General features: G+C 44.3%; 1 protein-coding gene across 1 annotated transcript in view; it reads right to left on the bottom strand.

Moving 5' to 3' along the window:
• LOC126540570 (rifampicin phosphotransferase-like) overlaps window positions 1–17,982 on the bottom strand; it is a 148,655-nt gene that overhangs the window by 75,886 nt on the left and 54,787 nt on the right. The window contains exons 15-25 of the mRNA XM_050187408.3: window positions 14,836–14,951; window positions 14,688–14,758; window positions 14,539–14,603; window positions 13,696–13,843; window positions 12,376–12,493; window positions 11,672–11,772; window positions 9,867–9,938; window positions 9,673–9,779; window positions 7,770–7,842; window positions 5,146–5,250; window positions 2,421–2,579 (exon numbers count right to left, since the gene is read on the bottom strand). Of these exons, the coding sequence (XP_050043365.1) occupies window positions 2,421–2,579; window positions 5,146–5,250; window positions 7,770–7,842; window positions 9,673–9,779; window positions 9,867–9,938; window positions 11,672–11,772; window positions 12,376–12,493; window positions 13,696–13,843; window positions 14,539–14,603; window positions 14,688–14,758; window positions 14,836–14,951 (1,135 nt within the window). The remainder of the gene's footprint in view (window positions 1–2,420; window positions 2,580–5,145; window positions 5,251–7,769; window positions 7,843–9,672; window positions 9,780–9,866; window positions 9,939–11,671; window positions 11,773–12,375; window positions 12,494–13,695; window positions 13,844–14,538; window positions 14,604–14,687; window positions 14,759–14,835; window positions 14,952–17,982) is intronic.

The raw sequence follows: 17,982 nt of genomic DNA, 5'->3' as shown, positions 1-17,982 counted from the left end.
AATGCAAAACAGGTTACAAAGCAGGTGGAGACATCATTAAGTCAAGTACAAATCGTAAATCAGATCATAGGATCATAGTTGACATATGACCCTCAACAGAGGATCCCAAGGAAAACCACAGCTCACAAGGAGATGAAGAGGGAGGGATAAAGATCTGTAGTAAATATTCAAAAAATGTTATTTCTGAGCCAGAGTAGGTTAGCGAAGAAGCTGCTGCCACTGTGTGCCATGGAAACAGTAGTGACATATAGCTTTCAATATATTGGCAGTGAAATGTGTATTACCCGTGGAATAAAAGTGCATTTAGGTGCATCTCGACAACAAACACGCGGTAAATTCCTACGACAAACGCGGCCTGACAGCGTCTGCCCAGGTTGCGGAGAAACGCGACACAGCGCTACCACTGACCACAGCTTTCTAAACCTTCGGACACCATAAAGGTCTCGCGTGACAACTCGTGGGTCTCAAAGAGCTCGGCTACTCGTGCGCCTTAAAATTCGGTCCCATCAGAGCGAGAGCACTTAGCGGGAAAATATCGGGCCTCGAAGGGAACGAACTGGCCGATTCGCTAGCCCGAGGGAATACTTACCGGGCAGGTACGACTGGGACGGTCCTAAGAGTCCACGGTATACCCGACTGCAACGAATGCCCGAGAGATTTTTGCTCATTGACACACAACTATAAAAAAAGATACCCTCACCCATAACTCCATCGAGAGGAAATGGGAAGTTGGCGCGAAATTCTGACCGGGGCCTTAACCCGCCCTACAATAGGAAATGCCATGTTCACATTTCTTACAGGACCGACTGTGCATGGCTCGGTGGCATGCCGACAATATAACACACAAAATGGAATCTTGAAGCACACCCGCTTGTTCAAACACGCTACACAATGTAGATATGAGAGACACAGCTAACCAGCTCGGACCTGGCGGGACAGCAGTCTATAAACCAGGTCAAGTGGGCGGCCGAGGCCAGTGTGGCCCCACTAAAGTGACTTCGATCATTCCTCCAAAATACTTTCGAGCCACTAAATATATATATCTCTCTCTCTCACTCTCACTCTGTCTGTGTGTGTGTGTGTACGGAATTGCGAAAAGTGTCAAAAAATGCTTGCCGCTTTGAAAAGGGAGACAGGGTCAAATAAATGACGAGCAATACGAAAAGCTAGGTGCGGCTTTAAAGGCATCATCCCTCAACTGTGCAGGCGATGAGGACGACGGCAAACTGACGCAGTTTGCGAAATGAACAATTTCCTTTAGATCCCGCAAAACTTCCTGAACAACCCAGAGCGCTCCGTTGAATTCTTTGTCGTCGATGCAGCCATCGCTCATGACGGAGGCACGTAGGCTTGTAACACACGTCACTGAAAGATTATGTTTAGCCTCGAGAAGCTCACACATGTGGGACGTGTGAAAGATTCATGCACTATTTACAAACGTTTTTAATGCGTCCCGACATTGATGCACGAGCAAGATGAGCAAGACTGGCGTCTACTGCCTGAGTCAATGCCAATTGGTGGCAGGAGCAAGTGCGTGACGGCTCAAAAGATTGCAAGTTTCTCCATGGCGCCATCGTCCAGCCATGCACTTTTTTTTTGCCACTGCGGTGGCCAATGGCCCCACTATTCAGTTGTAGCGACATGGCACGTTGTCTGTGTGTGAGGGTAGCCTAGGCCATCACCCCTTAATATTGAGAAAGAAAATCAAGAAGATCGCAGATATAACGGTCGAACATTGTGGCCGAAGTAACATAGAGCGTTGCGATAGTCTAAATCACAATTCACTTCCCTTGGAGCGGGCAAACGGGTTAGAAACGGCTACCCCTCCGGCGTCAAGCGAGCCACTGGGCATCCCCCTTGTCAGGCGATGACGTAATTTCCATTGAATACGGAAGTCTGCGCCGAACCTCCAAAAGACCACTTCTGCTGCACTCTTTCTTAAGCCTCAAACGTGCGGTTTTGACAACGCTCGATTATGAACAGGATAAGAAATCATATGACTGTCTGTGAGTATTTATCAAAGGACAGGAGGTCATAATTTTATAGCATTAGAATCGCTCAGCTGTAACGTGAGGATATTTGACTCTTTTTTATTTGCGCCGTGTATACCTCGTCAAAAAGCGTGATGAACAAAAGGACACGATCGACCCATGGCTCGTAATTGCTCTTTGTTGCAAAGTATAATCCACTTGGCTCCTGCAAAAAATTCATTAGTGTCTGACGGAAAGAGAGAGGGTTTGCTATTTTTTAGTAGTCATTGCGAGCGAACTCTCTTACTAGTGCAGGCTGCACTGTAATGTGGCACCTCTGCTTCTGTAACATTATTTCTTATTCGTTATAGCGAAAGATGTGACACTGAGCTTTATTGTAATAAACTTCGTCTAAAGTATTTTCTATTTCGACAATATAGAACTACTCACCTTTATGGTGAAGAATATCTGTCCCGGTAGCTTTGTTTTTTTCTGCTGCCTCACTCTCTTTACACCAGCTTCCACTTCGGCGGTAACGTCCCGCCCCATGATACTGTACATTAGTGACCGGTCGAGAAGGTTGGACCCTGGACCGGTTTTCCTTTGTCCCTGAAGCGCAACAATGTTGAACACGGGTCACCAACAGCAGGCCGTATTGTAATTATGAAAACGTTAAAATTTTGTGCTAGCTGTGTGAATTTACTCATATGTGAACTTGTCGCAGCCCTTCAGCCAAATGTTGTTTGCAACAGGCTAAGAGAGTGACACAGTATGTATGGAAAAAGAACGCCATAACTTTATTTCGCCCAGTAGGATTTCATATTAAATACGTGCTTTGCAAGATACCTGGAGGCAGATACCTGGAGACATCCGCTATAATGAATTATTCTTTCTTTAATTAAACAGAATAATAATGGTGTTATTACGTGTAATAAATGTCAACTGCTGGTATTTACAGTGCTAATAATTTTTGGTGTTGTCATTTTGTTTTGTAGTTTGTAGGCATTGCAATTCGCTGGAATTTACCATACGAGGTCCCACTATCAGTGCTTTTCTTTTGAACATTTTTATTTACGTTATCTGTACCCATTGTGTACATGTGGTTAAAGGAAATAAATATTGGAAATATTCAACTTTAACATTCACTTTTTAAAAAGGGAGTACGCACAAGCTAGCGACGGCTGCGCATGCTGCTAGTCACTGCGATTGCTACTGACCTGTGTTTATATATGACGCTCTTGTCACTATGGTTGCGTCCGCCTCAATGGCTTACAACCAACACGTTTGGTCTTCATCTGCTCGGCATATATCCACAAACAGGCGGTCAATAAGAGTGGGAATAAAATAGATCGAATAAGTATCCTCTTGCTAAGCCTTCATGGCGCGCAGAGCGAAAGCAGCTTTAGTGAGGTTGTAGAAGGACAAAGCACCCACTCTGATGTGCATTACTGGGTCTTGATCACCACTAACTACCTCGACATTGTTAAAGCTATTCGTCTGTACACAGACGTAGAGTGCATGAGTGGCACTGGTATTAGGGTCACAAGTTAACAGCTACCCCCAAATGAGAAATGTATCGCAAAGTAACATGAGGTAACCTGCTCTTGAAAGCCACAAAACTATGTGCGCGTTGTTGCTATAGCATGGGTACTTAAAACGTACTACTGTCACTGCGCTGGCGAGACATCCTAATTACAGACTGCCCTAGGCGCTGACATTTTGTGCAAGTCTTAAAGAAGAAAAAAAGAAACGCTCTACACAAAGCAGTTCCTATGAAAAAACGCAGATGAGTTGATGTTATCGGAGCCACACCATATAGCTTTCTTCGCAGAAACTTTATGTCAAGTTGCGTGAATAGACGCACAAGATTGGGAATGAAATCCTTCTTCTACGCATTGTGGCCGTTTTAATGAACTTTAAAATCAAACAAGATATACTCAGAATTCAGTGGGAATTCATAGTAGAGTTATTAAAGTTCACTCCAAATTATGCGCGAAGCTCTCGGCGAATAAAAGCAAATGGATCGTAGTCAGGCGCCCATGTGGATCGAGCCAATGCCCGAGCACCGAAATATACGGGGTGTCCCAGTGAACTTTAGCTAGAGCTTCAAGAAATGCCGATGGACGTGCGCTAAGACGGCACGGCCAAATTTGTGTTGCTGACTGTTGTATGGTGTAAGTGACACTATTATTTGTATTTTGTTTATTTGCATAATTAGTTAAAATTATTTTACTAACTTTTGACGCAACAAAGTTAGGAAACAAAAATTGCAACTAGAAAGTTGTCAAGCTGTTTGCAAAGCGTCCGATTAAACAGTATCTAACTTTCTATTAGTAGTACTTTAACCGTTAAAAGAAGGTATTCTGTGAATTCACAGAAACAATCATTTTCTACGTAAAGCCGAAAGGGAGATCACAGCACTTTAGTCATCATGGCAAATATTAGGATGATCGCTTGAGCCAAAATATATGATCAGAAAAAATGAATAGCAGGCGGCACCTGAAGGAATAAAAAAATCCTTGAATACAAGTTAATAAAGTGAAGGTTCGGAATGAGGTTGCTGGCAGGCACACAGTTGTCTTTTCCAAAGAAAGAACCACCAACACTGCTCAGCAAACCTCGCGTATGGTGTATCGTACATAGAGAAGTACATAGAGAAGTCTTTCTGTAATTGTGGAAACGCCGAATATTCCGCATGCCATGGCATACATGCTTGCAGTCGCAATGCTGCATTGACACTTTCCCGTAGGCAGGTATACGGGAGTCATCCCTGACCGAACATGCATTCACACGTGAATAGCCGTCCTGATCGACACTTGTCACGAACGATGAAGACGCGTCTGCAGCTGCTTACAGCCAACAAACACGGGTCTTAAGAAGCAAACATCGTATACATTGGAAGGAAGACGCATTAGGCACGCACATTCAAACAATCCAAACCTGAAATATTAAACATACTTTCTGCAGCAGAAGCATAAATGCGTCCAAGCCGTGTTCTGGTTAAGCATGGCGGTAAGTGTACGTTGCTGTTGGCGAATTTCCATGCCGTTAAGGGATTTTATAAGCCACAGGGACCGATCGACATTTATTTCATAAAAGCCCACTGCGAGGTTAAACAATCGCGCCCATAAGTATACACCTATTGGCCTGAAAAATTTTATGTGTTTTTACTTACGTCAGAGAGCCACATGAAATAGTTGTAGCGCTGCAAAGGCATCCACAAGGACAGGTACTGCGTGGGGTCGGGATCATAGGCTCGCACCAAACGAACACACATGTCCTGCGAGAAAACGCATGGTTATTCATTGAGTCCGTTCACCATAGTCTCACAAAGAAAACTTGTAATGTGAACGCAATTCACCTATCAGTGCTAGTAAAATACTGTGAAAGCGCATTTCTACTCTAAAAAGAAGTAGAAAACTATAGAATAATTTAGCGAATTTAACTATAAGGAAGCACAGCGCTAAAATTTAATCTATAGTGACGTGGCCACTGGAATTCCTATTTGTTTAGGGTGTATATATATATATATATATATATATATATGTGCGTGTGCGTGTGCGTGCGCGTGCGTGTGTGTGTGTGTGTGTATTGAATGTGGAACATAGCAAGCATTTGCTTTTTTATATATCAGTAATGACGGACCTCATAGGGGTGTAATGTAAAGGACGACAAACAATAAAACTTAACTGTAGCAATATCGGGCACAGCAACTTTAGAGAAAGGTTAAGCTTTGCATTCGCTTATGGTTGTCTAAAATTGTGATCATTTGAAGGCACCACTGAGACCGGGCTGGACAATGTATGAATGTGGTGGCTGGCGCTCTTTTGAGGCTAAAGAATTGCAAGGTTATGAACGTAACACATTATATTTCCTCCCGAAACCTGCGCGCAATTACAGACGGCGTGTCCTTGCTGTTAGCATCATGCTGGAACAAAACGAAGAATCTGAACCGCCATCCGAAAAAACGGTGCTATTGTGTGAGATATAAATATGTGTATTTCAAGAAAGCAGAAGTAAATATCCGGACTTGTAGCCATAGTAACAAAGTGCAAGTCACTGTTCCTAAGAAACACAAAGTGAAATAGCAGGATTATATTTGTCAAAAACTTCGTTGGAAAAAATCTATTACGGTACTACACAACAGGCACACAGAGAAGATCTGCATGCATATGTGTGTGCGTGTGTGTCTGTGTGTGCGCTGGGTCGCTTTACAACTTCACTACGAACTCTCTTGCATATTGCCAATGTTTTATTAAAGGAATTTAATCCGTACTGGGACAGGGACTGCAATAATAGTACTTCAACCAATATAAACTATAAGCATTTGGTTCCTTTCTGGACTACTATGACAGAAGAAAAAAATCTGTTGTTCTTGAACCAGGCACTCTGAAGCAGGAAAGTGGTTCCGGTTATTCACTGGCCAAAAGAGGCAGTATACAGAAGCGAAGGCAGAAGTTCGTTCGGCCCGTTGAAGGGTTCATGCTAAATAAAACGACAGGAGCCTTACTGCTTAAAGAGATCAAAAGCAGCTCGCAGAACTCGCCCATCCTTGAAGCTTTCTCTAGGGCCCGTTCAGTCATTGTTTGGAAATGGTGGTGAGTGGAGAAGATATGCTAGATAGTAGTAGAATTTTCATAGATAACATAATATGTGCTGAGTTGACGAGAGATAAATATTATACTGCCTTGCCTAAAATATGCATTTTAGTTGAGGCATTCACAGTTCAGCGCTTTGGCGTGTAACTGCATTGTGTCAGTCGTTTTTTTTTTTTTCTGCAAGGAAACAGTCATTGAGAAATGACCTTCACGCAAGGTATACATGCCTGAATTGCCGCTAGGCAAAACACAGATGATTGTATTGGCTGGGCATATTGTAGACAGATTTTCGGCCACTTTCCTGAATCTGCTTTTCTCATCCCCCGTGGAAAATATGATCACCACTTGCAGGATGCCGGGAGAGCCGAACAAATATCTCTTCTTCTGCAGTGCATGCTGATGGATTCACGTGGCATTGTTTTCTATCATGGCGGCGGGGGCTATCAGTCGGATGAAATATTGATTTCTTTCTTTTTGAAGGTAGCAACTCGGTATGATCTTTAGAACTTTAAGCCTACGTCATACTAGTCAGAACCAAACGGAAAGAATCGCGATATTGAATTTCAGTATAGCGTGCAGAGTTCTTGGGTGGGATACGAAACCTGGTCGTCGATAGCACATCGTAAGAATGCATCATTTGTCGAAAAAATTGTCACCATAATGCATGTCAACTGGCACGATTCACAGTAAGGCACGTAGCAACAACACACTGCCAAGTATGTTCAGAACTCTATGAAAATGTGCCCCCTATTTCCATGGCACGCTCTTAATCGCACTTTCATTATTCTTTACCTCGTAATTTATAGATTGCAAGCAAAAACAAATAATTTTCGTTGTTGGCTTGACTTCGCTTCTTTATATTTCGGCTTTATATGGTTTTGACTAACAAAGACCTCCCTATGTTCTTGTACTGTAGATGCATGTTCTACTTAACAGTATTCGAACAGGGTCATTCATTCAACTTATAAACCATAGTTGCGACTTCCTTACGTGACAGTGGAGTCGTTTGTGGGCCTGTTACACGCAACTGTGTGTATTCTTGAATTTATGGACTTGAATACTTCAAGTCTTATAAACTGTGTGCTTGGCATAGCATCGCGTCTGGCTTGTCCTCTGCCAGCCACGGCAGGCAGAAGATTTCTGGCGGTGAGTCAAAACGAGACAAAAGTACGTGAGCAATCATCTCGGTTGCATATATCACCTTGCAGTACGATTCGATGCCAACACGAATAAAGGAGAAACTCAGTGGAGACGTAGCTCCGGGAAGCACTTCTCTGAAAGGAAAAAAAATGCAAGAATAGTTATTCGGTAAGCAAGTTTCGAATTACGCCGCTCTATGGTCACCAGGGGACAACGACATTGCAGGACAGCTAAGTGCGAGTGAGTATGCAAATTTGTATACCGGCCGGGTGCTTCACGCATCTTGAGCCAGAATTAAAACAAAGCCGTAAACCGCATCTGGTTGACCCAAGCGACATGTTCTTTTCCGTCATGTAGCGTTCTTCATATTATTTTTCTTGTATTACACCCAATTAGTCAATTACGTGCAAATAATTATGAAAAAGAAATTATAACTGAGGTTTTTTTTAGCGCACGAAAAGGGACAAGAGACAGAGGCAAGACGCGGAAACAGCACTACGTAGCGCTGTGTCCTCGTCTTGCCTCTGTCTCTCTTCGCTAAGAAACCTAATTTATGGAATACCAACACGCCCTAACCTACGCTCTTTCGAGAAATTATAGTTTATTTTAGGGCTTCGCTATAGATTATCAGTGACGGCGGTGCGTTCATTCCGCGCGCTTCCGTCTCCGATAAGCGACAGCCAGATAAGCGCGGCCGCAACGCTCCCTCGGAGCATGGTTGAGAACGCTGCAATACAATAGCGCATGAGTGCAGTCACGTAGAGAAAGAGTGTGATTGTGAAGAGGGAAGGGGCGCTATTTTCTGCAGCCCTTTAGGGAGCACGACTTAACGCTTTGGGGAAGGGGAGGGAGACATAAAGACGAAAGAAAAAAGTGAAGATAGAGAAAGTCGAGGTGATTGCAGAGCTCGGTACCGTTAGGTGCCGCTGTCAGCGGTAGCAATGCTGCGCATTCACAATTTACACGACAGCCCCGTGTCCTCCAGGAACGTAAGAAGGTGCCTGCGGGAAACAGCAGCTGGGATGCCGAGACCGCTGCAAGTCCGAGGCGTTGGAACGAGAACGCGCGACAGGAACTAAGTAGATGGTCGATTGTTTCGTCCTCACCGCACGCTGAGAAGGTCAGGGATGAAGCCAGGCCTCTGCTGTATCTTTTTCTTATTTCGGCTGCTTTTGTTAAATGCCGCAAAAAAAGGCAGCACACAGTAGGTACATTGCCGCAAAGCACTAAATCGGTAGCCTCGGCGCCGCATCAACGACATAACTAAGCGCACTTCGCCCTCAAATAAATATGAAATTGTTTTTCATAATTCCCATTAGGTAAATTTCTAATTAGGCAGAGTATAAAAATCTGTCTGGGGATCGCCACATGACGGCAAACAATACATACTTGATTACACTCAACTGCGATTTACTGATTTGTTTTAATCGTTGGCTGAATTTACGTGAAAAACCCGGCACACTAGGTACTCACTATGCACGTAGCAAAACAAGCAGAACTGGAGTGCCGCTAAATGCAAAACAAGTCATAGCTTTACACATTTGATAGTGCAAGATCTTAATCTAGATGTTCGCAAGTAAATATACATTCGCAGTTACCATACAATAACAGTAGGTGTTTATCCGGCAGAACCGTTCCTGCTTAATGGATTTAATGGACTTACTGACCATTCTACATTAATAGAAACATTCAGCGAAGCATGCCAATGATTCCTCCTATCAATGTCACATTACGAAGACTATCGTCACAAAGCCGTAGTAAGGTTAATGTGCGTGTGCTAGAGTAAATGTGACTAACGTATGCTAAAACGTGCACTTAAATAAACGCGAGTGAGTGGTCACATCTGTATGTTTGTTTGTTTGCTTGCTTGTTACACAGTAACACGGCCCTGATGACAACCTCGCTACAAGTATATGTGCAGCAAGACTAAAAGAGATATTTATGGAAAGATATTTGATACTCACGCCATGTTTGCCTTGCAGAGCACTTCCTTCTCGCACTTAAGGCCATTGTCGAATTCGTGAATCATCTCGCAGTCTGACTCCCTGAAGAACGTTGTCACCGGCCGACACTGCATGGCGTAGCGTTTATATACAATATGGACTCTCCAGTAGTCGCGAGTTTATTCCTATTTTTAGGTAGGTGAACTAACGCTTACCTGTAGCATAAAGAAACGCCCATTGCTGATCGCCCACTCGATGTCTTGAGGTGTAGTGTAAGTTTTCTCAATCTATAGGAGAGCACACAATAAAACTGATCAGTCCCAACGTTATCGGGGTATCGAAATAAGTTATTCAAAAATAATTCCGTGTATACCACAAGAGTTAACACATTTGAAAACAGTGCACGGCTACCAAAGGGCGATTTTCCTTTCACGGAACTCATTTGTAAATATAGACGTCATGAGTTTAACGATGAACATTTCTCAGCAACGTATTCGAAATATTTTTAATCCCAATGGCAAAGTCTCCATTATGGAGTCCTGTGGGTTTAATAATAAGTAAATAAACAAACAGATAAGTAAATAAATAAAACATTTCAACGGCGATTTAGCGGTGAATGCGAGAAAGAATACGTTAACAGAATATTATACCTCTTTATGGTACCGCATCCATGATTTAAACTCCGTTCACTACATTGCAAAGTGCTGTTGTGGAGCTCGTTCGGCACACGTCACGCCTCTTCTTAGAACGAAGTGCAAGCGACGGTGGTATAGAGCAGACCACCGTCACTTGTACTATATATATATATATATCGGTCTTCCCACATATACATTTTCTTCCACCCAGTGCTAAGGCAATCATTCTTAATTGCTGCGTAGTGGTCGACGTAAGTTCCGCAAGTGTTCCCACGTGGTGGGGACGCAACGGGTCGAGGCGTAGTCGGCAAGAGGAGGAACGGCGCATTGTAAAGAATCGAGCCGACGTACTACAGCCGACGCAGCGCGCAGGAATATATGACATATACAGAAGACAGCACAAAATACTATGCTAAGATTTAGCCAAGCGATTGAAAGCACTGCGAAATAGCGAGTGAATTTCGCCTAATATACTGAATCATCTGCAAATCCATGGACAGCTTACGGGCAGTGGTAAACGAGACCTCTACGATTCCCGAAGGGTGCAAAAACTTTCTATACAACTTGGCTGTCTTTCATGTATGATTTGTTCAACGTACATACATGTGCGAAGGTATTTTTTTTTCTTTCACATAATTGGAAATTATGTTTATTAGCTCTAATCCATCCACTGAAAAACGACTGGTCTTGGGGCTACGTGTCAACGGCTGCCGTGCAGACAAGGAGGATGCATAAGATTACACGTGAGCGTCAGTTCGCCAGTAGCTAGAAAACACACGCGTCGAGGCAGGAAAACCCCGGAACAGCATTCAATAGGAATGTGCGATTGTCGCAGTTTTTGAGACATCACATAAGAAACGAATAGTGCCAGAAGCGAATCGAGTTGAATCGAATATAGAATATTCTTCTAATAGTTTGCCAATAACGTGCAGCCTTACTACCATTACTATCAACCATTTTTCACATTGGGGTGCTTGTCGCCACGTCAGCACAGCTGCTGCATATATAAATAGTACCAAACACTACCCACTGCTGATTGTCGCGTCTAAAAAATGTATTGCAACTAGTTGCAGCTATGCCAGGAGCACCTGGTTTCCTGAAATACGCAGCGGGCGCTGGTATGTACATTACATGCACTGTGGATGCGTAAAAGTTACAGATTGTCGCATAAATTTCATGTTTGGTCGTGCATAGTGGAGGAAATGGAGCATTCAAAAGCTGTTTCAAAAATATTCAGGTTTTCTAATGTTCGCTATTCGATTTGAAGACCGTATCATGTAGGAGAGAATTCGGTTCGTTATTCGAAATCTTCAAAGATTTGCATCCCCCTAAAAATTGCAATCACTCGTGTTTCAATGCAGCGCAATCAATAGAGCATATTTTACCTGTGTGCCAATAAAAGCCAAAGTCTCAACCTCTTCTTTTGATATGCACGCCCTGCGAGCCTTTTCCTCGCTCACCGGCGCCGTAACTACGCCGTCACTGTCTGCAAGAGAAGCACCTCAAAAATCATGGGGAAAAAAAAATAACATCCGCCCAACTTCTAGCCTCGTGCTACACGACGGCTGTAAGCTTTATAGAATTTTTCTCCAGCTTGCAGACTTCATCATCATCATCATCATCAGCCTGGCTACGCCCACTACAGGGCAAAGGCCTCTCGCATATGTGGTCATGTTGTCCCTGCAAACTTCTTAATCTCATCCGCCCACCTACATTTCTGCCGCCCCCTGCTACGCTTCCCTTCTCTTGGAATCCAGTCCGAAACCCCTAATGACCATCGGTTATCTTTCCTCCTTATTACATGCCCTGTCCATGCCCATTTATTTTTCTTGATTTCAACTAAGATGTCAGTAACTCGCGTCTTATTTACCTCAAAACCTCAGATAAGCACAAAATATTGATTTCGGGATTTCAACAAACATCACAAGCTCTTTAAGTGAGATCTCGACACTGCTGGAAAGTACATTTTTCCCAGGCCGTTTAGGATGTGCTTACTTCAAGCACATGTTCCAGAATTGAGCCATGAATGTTGACCATCATCTATGCATGCAAAGCATGCATATACGCTACGCATACTTTGAAAGCTTACCGGAGGATGTCGTGTAGACCGACTTGTGGCCCAATTGTGTTGACATAACCACCGGCCTGCTTACACCTGCCCTTTTGAGGACAAAAGTGTCGGGCTCCGCTGTTGCCGAGACCACCGACTGCGCGCATAAAACACATAACTTATGTGTAATTAGGCGCATATATTAGAATAAACGCACTCTTCCGAGAGAACCTTTTATGCACAAATACACGTTTTTAACATAGTTCCCGAATAATTTTTCTTAGTTCGCTCATGAATATGCAATCCCTTATCCGATATACGTAACATTTTCTTTTTTTTTGCAAACATATCTCTGTTCTTAGAAACTTCGTTGCCCTTAAGCCAGTGCCGCCAGACGTATCGATGTCGTAGCCAGTACTGAAAGCCTTCGCTTTATGAATAATGAGATTCAGCTTGGAATACGGGGTTTACCACAGTATTTATTATTTCCTTTTATTTTATGTGTAGTACTGCCTAAGTCCCTTATCAGAAAAAAAGAACATAAACTAGAAAAATATCGGAGTTGCGTTCGCATTGCGCCCCAGTAAAAGAAATTTTAATTTCTTGTAGACAATGCGCTGAAACAAAAGGCACCTCGGATATGCGTGAATAGCTGGAAATTCTCTCCAATGAAAAAAAATTGGTTTACCGCACGCAGCGGTACTGTGAGCACAGTATGCAACGTCCGAGCCCCGGACATTGCAATCCGATACGCGCAAGAGCGCCACGCAGGAACTGCATATAGCTTAATTCTTTTTTCGGTCGCAACTACACTTTCGAGTACACTGTGCAAACGTAAAATTAAAGGTCCGAATAGTGAATACCCAAGTCGAGAAAATGGAACACGCCGACATCTTTCCCACGCTGAAAACATACAAAGTAAAGTGCATTGAAGAGGCAGAGAATGGAAAGCTTGCTGTTTTCTTTAGAGGAGCCATATAATTCTGATAGATACAACTCAATCTCACCGTCTAAATCTTCAAGGCCACCGCGAGCAATTTATATCCTGCGGACCAGTGTGCGTGCTACCAAGAACAAGAACTAAGTGCATCGAAACGCATTTTATCAGCATTTATTTTGTCGGCAAAAAGTATTAGCTAGTATATTTATCCGGGGCACCTTGCTACAAGTCGTGGCAGGGTAGTTCAGAAACAACCGCATCTATTTTAGTCCCATGCAGTTCCATCATTTCTTCTCAAACAGTTATGCAATTCACTGTGTACGTAAAGGAATTTGGCAGCCCTGAGAAAGAGTAGAATCCTCAAGCAGGCATGCGTCATAAATTAATATCTTTAAGAATACAGCAGTCATAATCCTTACCTCTCCAAGGCCGTAGTTAGCTGTAACGGTGATTTGCGCTGGGCTACCAGTGAGCGCATCGCAGGTGAACATGACTCCGGCAGCGTTTGCATCGACCAACTCTTGCACAACTACTGCCATCGGTACGTTCAAAGGCTGTCCATATTGCCTGCGTGTTTGCAAATAGTAGACATATAAAAATAACTCCCCGTCATTGAGCAGCTTGTACAGAAATGTTTGGCACTAGCCGAAAAATAGGCATAACTAAAAACCAACAGAAATTAATTTGCCAAATAAAATCCGCGTTTCTCATGTTCATAGGACTGCCATGTTTCTGTTCCCATGTTTTTACAGCATGTTTCTGTCTTTCACATACTCCTTCTGTGGGCTAAGCGGGAGGAACTGCACTTGTCAAAGAAACTCAAAAGTGTACGTATTACGTCGAACATGGTTTATAAGCACAGAAGAAGAGCATGTTTTCTCGAAATATAATTGTCAGTTGTTTCAAACGATATATTGTGGAATTGACCGGCTTTGAGATGTTTGGGACACTTAATATCTCGAACAAAGAGAGACGGCAACTTGTCAGTTTGTTTATGGATTTCGCAGCATTGAAGTGAATAAAATATGGCATTTGTATTGAAGTATTAAAATGTGTAGCTAAGAAAAGTAAATAATGTATTATACAGGCACCTTAAACCGGCCCGTATATCGCTTTGATGCGCCAAAGTTGAAACGGAGCTTTACAAACGTGTTCCGACAGATATTGCCATCGCTAGATATAAGGATTTCGGGATAGCAGAAAAATGAAAACAGCAAAAAGCGCTTTTCTGCGCAAAGTCCTTCTAACACAATAAAACTCACCTCTTATAGTTTACGTTTGTGAAACTGAACTGTGACGCCCAGCACTTCACCACACCACTGATTACCTTCACCATAAAAAAAAATTGTGTTAATAAACATTCATATCGCAATAAAATGAAAACGATAAAATCTCATGTACATCGCCCCACCTTTTCTTGGCCCCGTAGGCCAAGCAATGTTGTCATCTGACCCGCTGCTGACATGTCTTCAGAATCTTCTCCTGTATGGACAATTACAACCAGTGTTCATGACGTCAAGTTAACAAAAAACTTTAAGACAGCCTATATAAAATCTTACCTAGTGCTGACGATCTGACGGCGAACCTCGTGTCTGCATTAAATTTTGAAACGCGTCGCGAAATCTCTTCGGCGATTTCTGCAGGTACTTCGAGCTTCTCTATTCCAGCAACCACACTGCGGAAACGAAAACGAGCACGAAAATTTTGTAATAGCACAAACGAAGAAAAACTTCGGATATCCTACTAAGTATTCCTCCTTAAGGTGTAGTGCCTGGACTTCTAGGCGACCTTTACGGGGATGAATGTAAACCACTTAGAGACACGCAATTGACGTCCAGTGCTTCCTAAAGAAACACGTGGTACAACCTCGCGATAACATTTATTTATGACTCTCTGTTTTCTACACGGTTGACGATAAAATGAAAGAACGAGCCTTGTTTATTGTTAGTGTAGTCTTCGGGGGAAGCCACCACCGTTATCGTTGTTTTTGGTATAAAGCGACACTTTTATTTACAGATTGTGGGTAGACGCCGTCTGACATATAAAATATATTTGCGACAGCGCATATAAAGTTCATATTTAGTTCTCGCCACCAAGGAGCCAAACTTTTGTTGTGTACATTTCGTTTTATAAACATCACCGATGAATGCTCAACTGAATATGCTACAAGTGCGTCAAACCGACATGATGGAAGAAACTTACTAAAACTTATCAAAAGTAAACGCAATTTTAGATATCTTATTAGTGTTCCCGTTACTTCGCTTGCAAATAGAAGCATGAAACGCGTTTCACCGCGTGCACAACAGGGGTCACTTAAAGAAAGCTTTTCTCTGGCGACAAGTGTTACATTGGGCAGATCTGGAGGTGTTTTAATTAGAGGTGGAGGGTGCATCGTGGATACGGGAAGAGAGAGAGAGATAACTTTAATGGCAGAAAGCTGGAGATGTCGGCTTGGGTGATGCCTCTGGCGTACTACTCCACGCTGGAGAAGGCGCGTTTGGGAGAACAGCAGATGTAAGATGTGAAGAAGGAGAGTGGAATGGTGAAGTTGATGAAGATGGAAGCTGCGCAGTACACTGTTTCCAAGCAAAGCCATACTTGCACGCTTCACAGTACATGCACCTTCGCGGGCAGAGGTTGAGGCTACTGCAGTGTAGCCAGAGGACTATCTATCGATGCCATAATTTTCGCAGCTGTTAGCGCCACTGTCGTATTTAAACCTGAGTAGCATCTGCAGGGCGTCGATTAGTTGCCCCCGCGTGGCCTCGATGACAAAAGACAAAAGGGGATGTCTCGGCGCACTGTCTCGTTGCCCTTGCCTACATTCCAAGGTCAGAGGCCGCGACAGCAATCGTGGCCATAAATTCGATTCCGGGCTTGCGTTGCTCACTTGACGCAATGACTCGGAAAGATCAACCGCTGCCGACTCAACCACCTTCTGTTGGACCCGCACAATTGGATCCAGGGAGCCCTCGTTGGGACTCACAGCTTCACCACACCGGCGACGCGACCGCCTCCGCCGGTGGAGCACTCACTCTGCCGGCTCTCTGTGTTACATATTGAGCTTGCCATTTGTTTCATCCTGTTTATCTTTTTTCTGTTTGGGACAAGCCTTGGAATTCTACTCGATTGTTTATTGCCAATCGAGAACAGCATTTCTTTTACTGTGCATAAAGATATGTCATGGCTACCTGCACAGTGGAGGCATGCCGTCTCACGATTCTCGAAGTCAAGCCGGTTTCCTAGATTTCGCTGTCTACGTTCAACGAGCTGGGCGTCGACGCGTTTTTTTTTTTCCGCACGGAGAAGAAGAGCGCATTGGGGGGACCAAGCTAAAGGCGCGTATACAGACCGGCGTAGCGCGGACGCGATTCACGCGCGACGCAGTTACACTACGTCGTGGAAAATTGGACGCTCTACAGTCTAGCGTGGCTAGTGTGGGAATAGACCATGTCCTGTCTCGCTCCAGAGCCGCTGGAGCAGAATCCATCGTGCTCTAGCTTGGCTCACCAGCAGCACGCTGGCCTAAATCGGGTTCACTGAAGCGAATGCGGGGAGTCTGCGCTTTACGCAAACAACAAAGCGCTCGCTCGTCGCATACTGGTGCACTTGCGCTGCGGCAATAACTTATCGGTGCGCTGCTGTGGGTCACGTTTAACACGCAGGGTAAAATTATAGCCGTCTTAGCGCCTCCGGTGTGACGTACCTGACTTCACCGGCCGCTGCCTCGCACGCTGAAAACGCTGGAATCGTCGACCGATCAGAGAACTACTGACATCTGTAGTGAATAATGAAAAGTGGCCGAGGGTCGGCGGGGCGTCCTAGATTTACGCGCACCGTCTTGTTTTGCTCTGGCCGTCCCATTCGCAGCACTCCCAGGAAAAAAACTGTAATGTGGCGCCCGGCTACCCTGAGAGGGTGCTGTTAGCCGCGTCATACGGCGACAGCCGCAGTAGAAGGCTAACCACGCGATATGTCAGAGTGCACATTGGCTATATTGTTTTTCGCGTTTTCCAGAGCATTTTCTCTGCCAAGGGAAGGGGGCAGTGCCTAGACCTTCCAAATGCATTTATTTTGGCCTAACTTACAAACGAAGGCACAGCAACTGCTCAGTTTTCCAAAATTAGATCACTGCAAGGATATGATTTATTATGTGTTAATATAACGCTACTTCATTCGTGTCCGCTTCGATCAATGTTTTTGCGCCAAATTTCTGTGCCACCCCTGAGAACCTGGTGGCGATCGACGCGTCGTATCACAAGCATTACGTGGATGCCCATTTTTGCCGGTGGGTCCATTTTTCGCCTCGTTGAAAACTGTTTTCTGCGTGCCACGTAGAAAAGGTGCCAGCCCCTGACTCGCGCTGTAGGCCTAGGCCTCACGCGCACGACGGAGTGTAGGCATGGCCTCCGGCTTAGCTGTTGAAGGCATGGAGATCACCTCGGAGGAAGATATCGGATGGATGACAGCCATCACTCGCCGAAGGAGACGCGCATTATTAGCCGCTGGCGGGAAATCCGTGGCTATAAAGGACACCAACCATGGCGGGAAAGGTAGTCGCCGCACGACCACCTCGCAGAACGTGCTTAAGCGCGTCGCTACCGCCTCTAGGATCCCGATGCTACCGAGGGATCACATCAAGATAATTGTCCGCCCCCGTGGTGGCCTCGACGTTAAAAAGTTCAGCCTGGTACATCTCTCCAGAG

Source organism: Dermacentor andersoni, chromosome 2 (genome assembly GCF_023375885.2).
Source record: "Dermacentor andersoni chromosome 2, qqDerAnde1_hic_scaffold, whole genome shotgun sequence".
NCBI classification, from domain to species: Eukaryota; Metazoa; Arthropoda; class Arachnida; order Ixodida; family Ixodidae; genus Dermacentor; species Dermacentor andersoni.
This window is presented reverse-complemented; position numbering and strand designations above follow the sequence as displayed.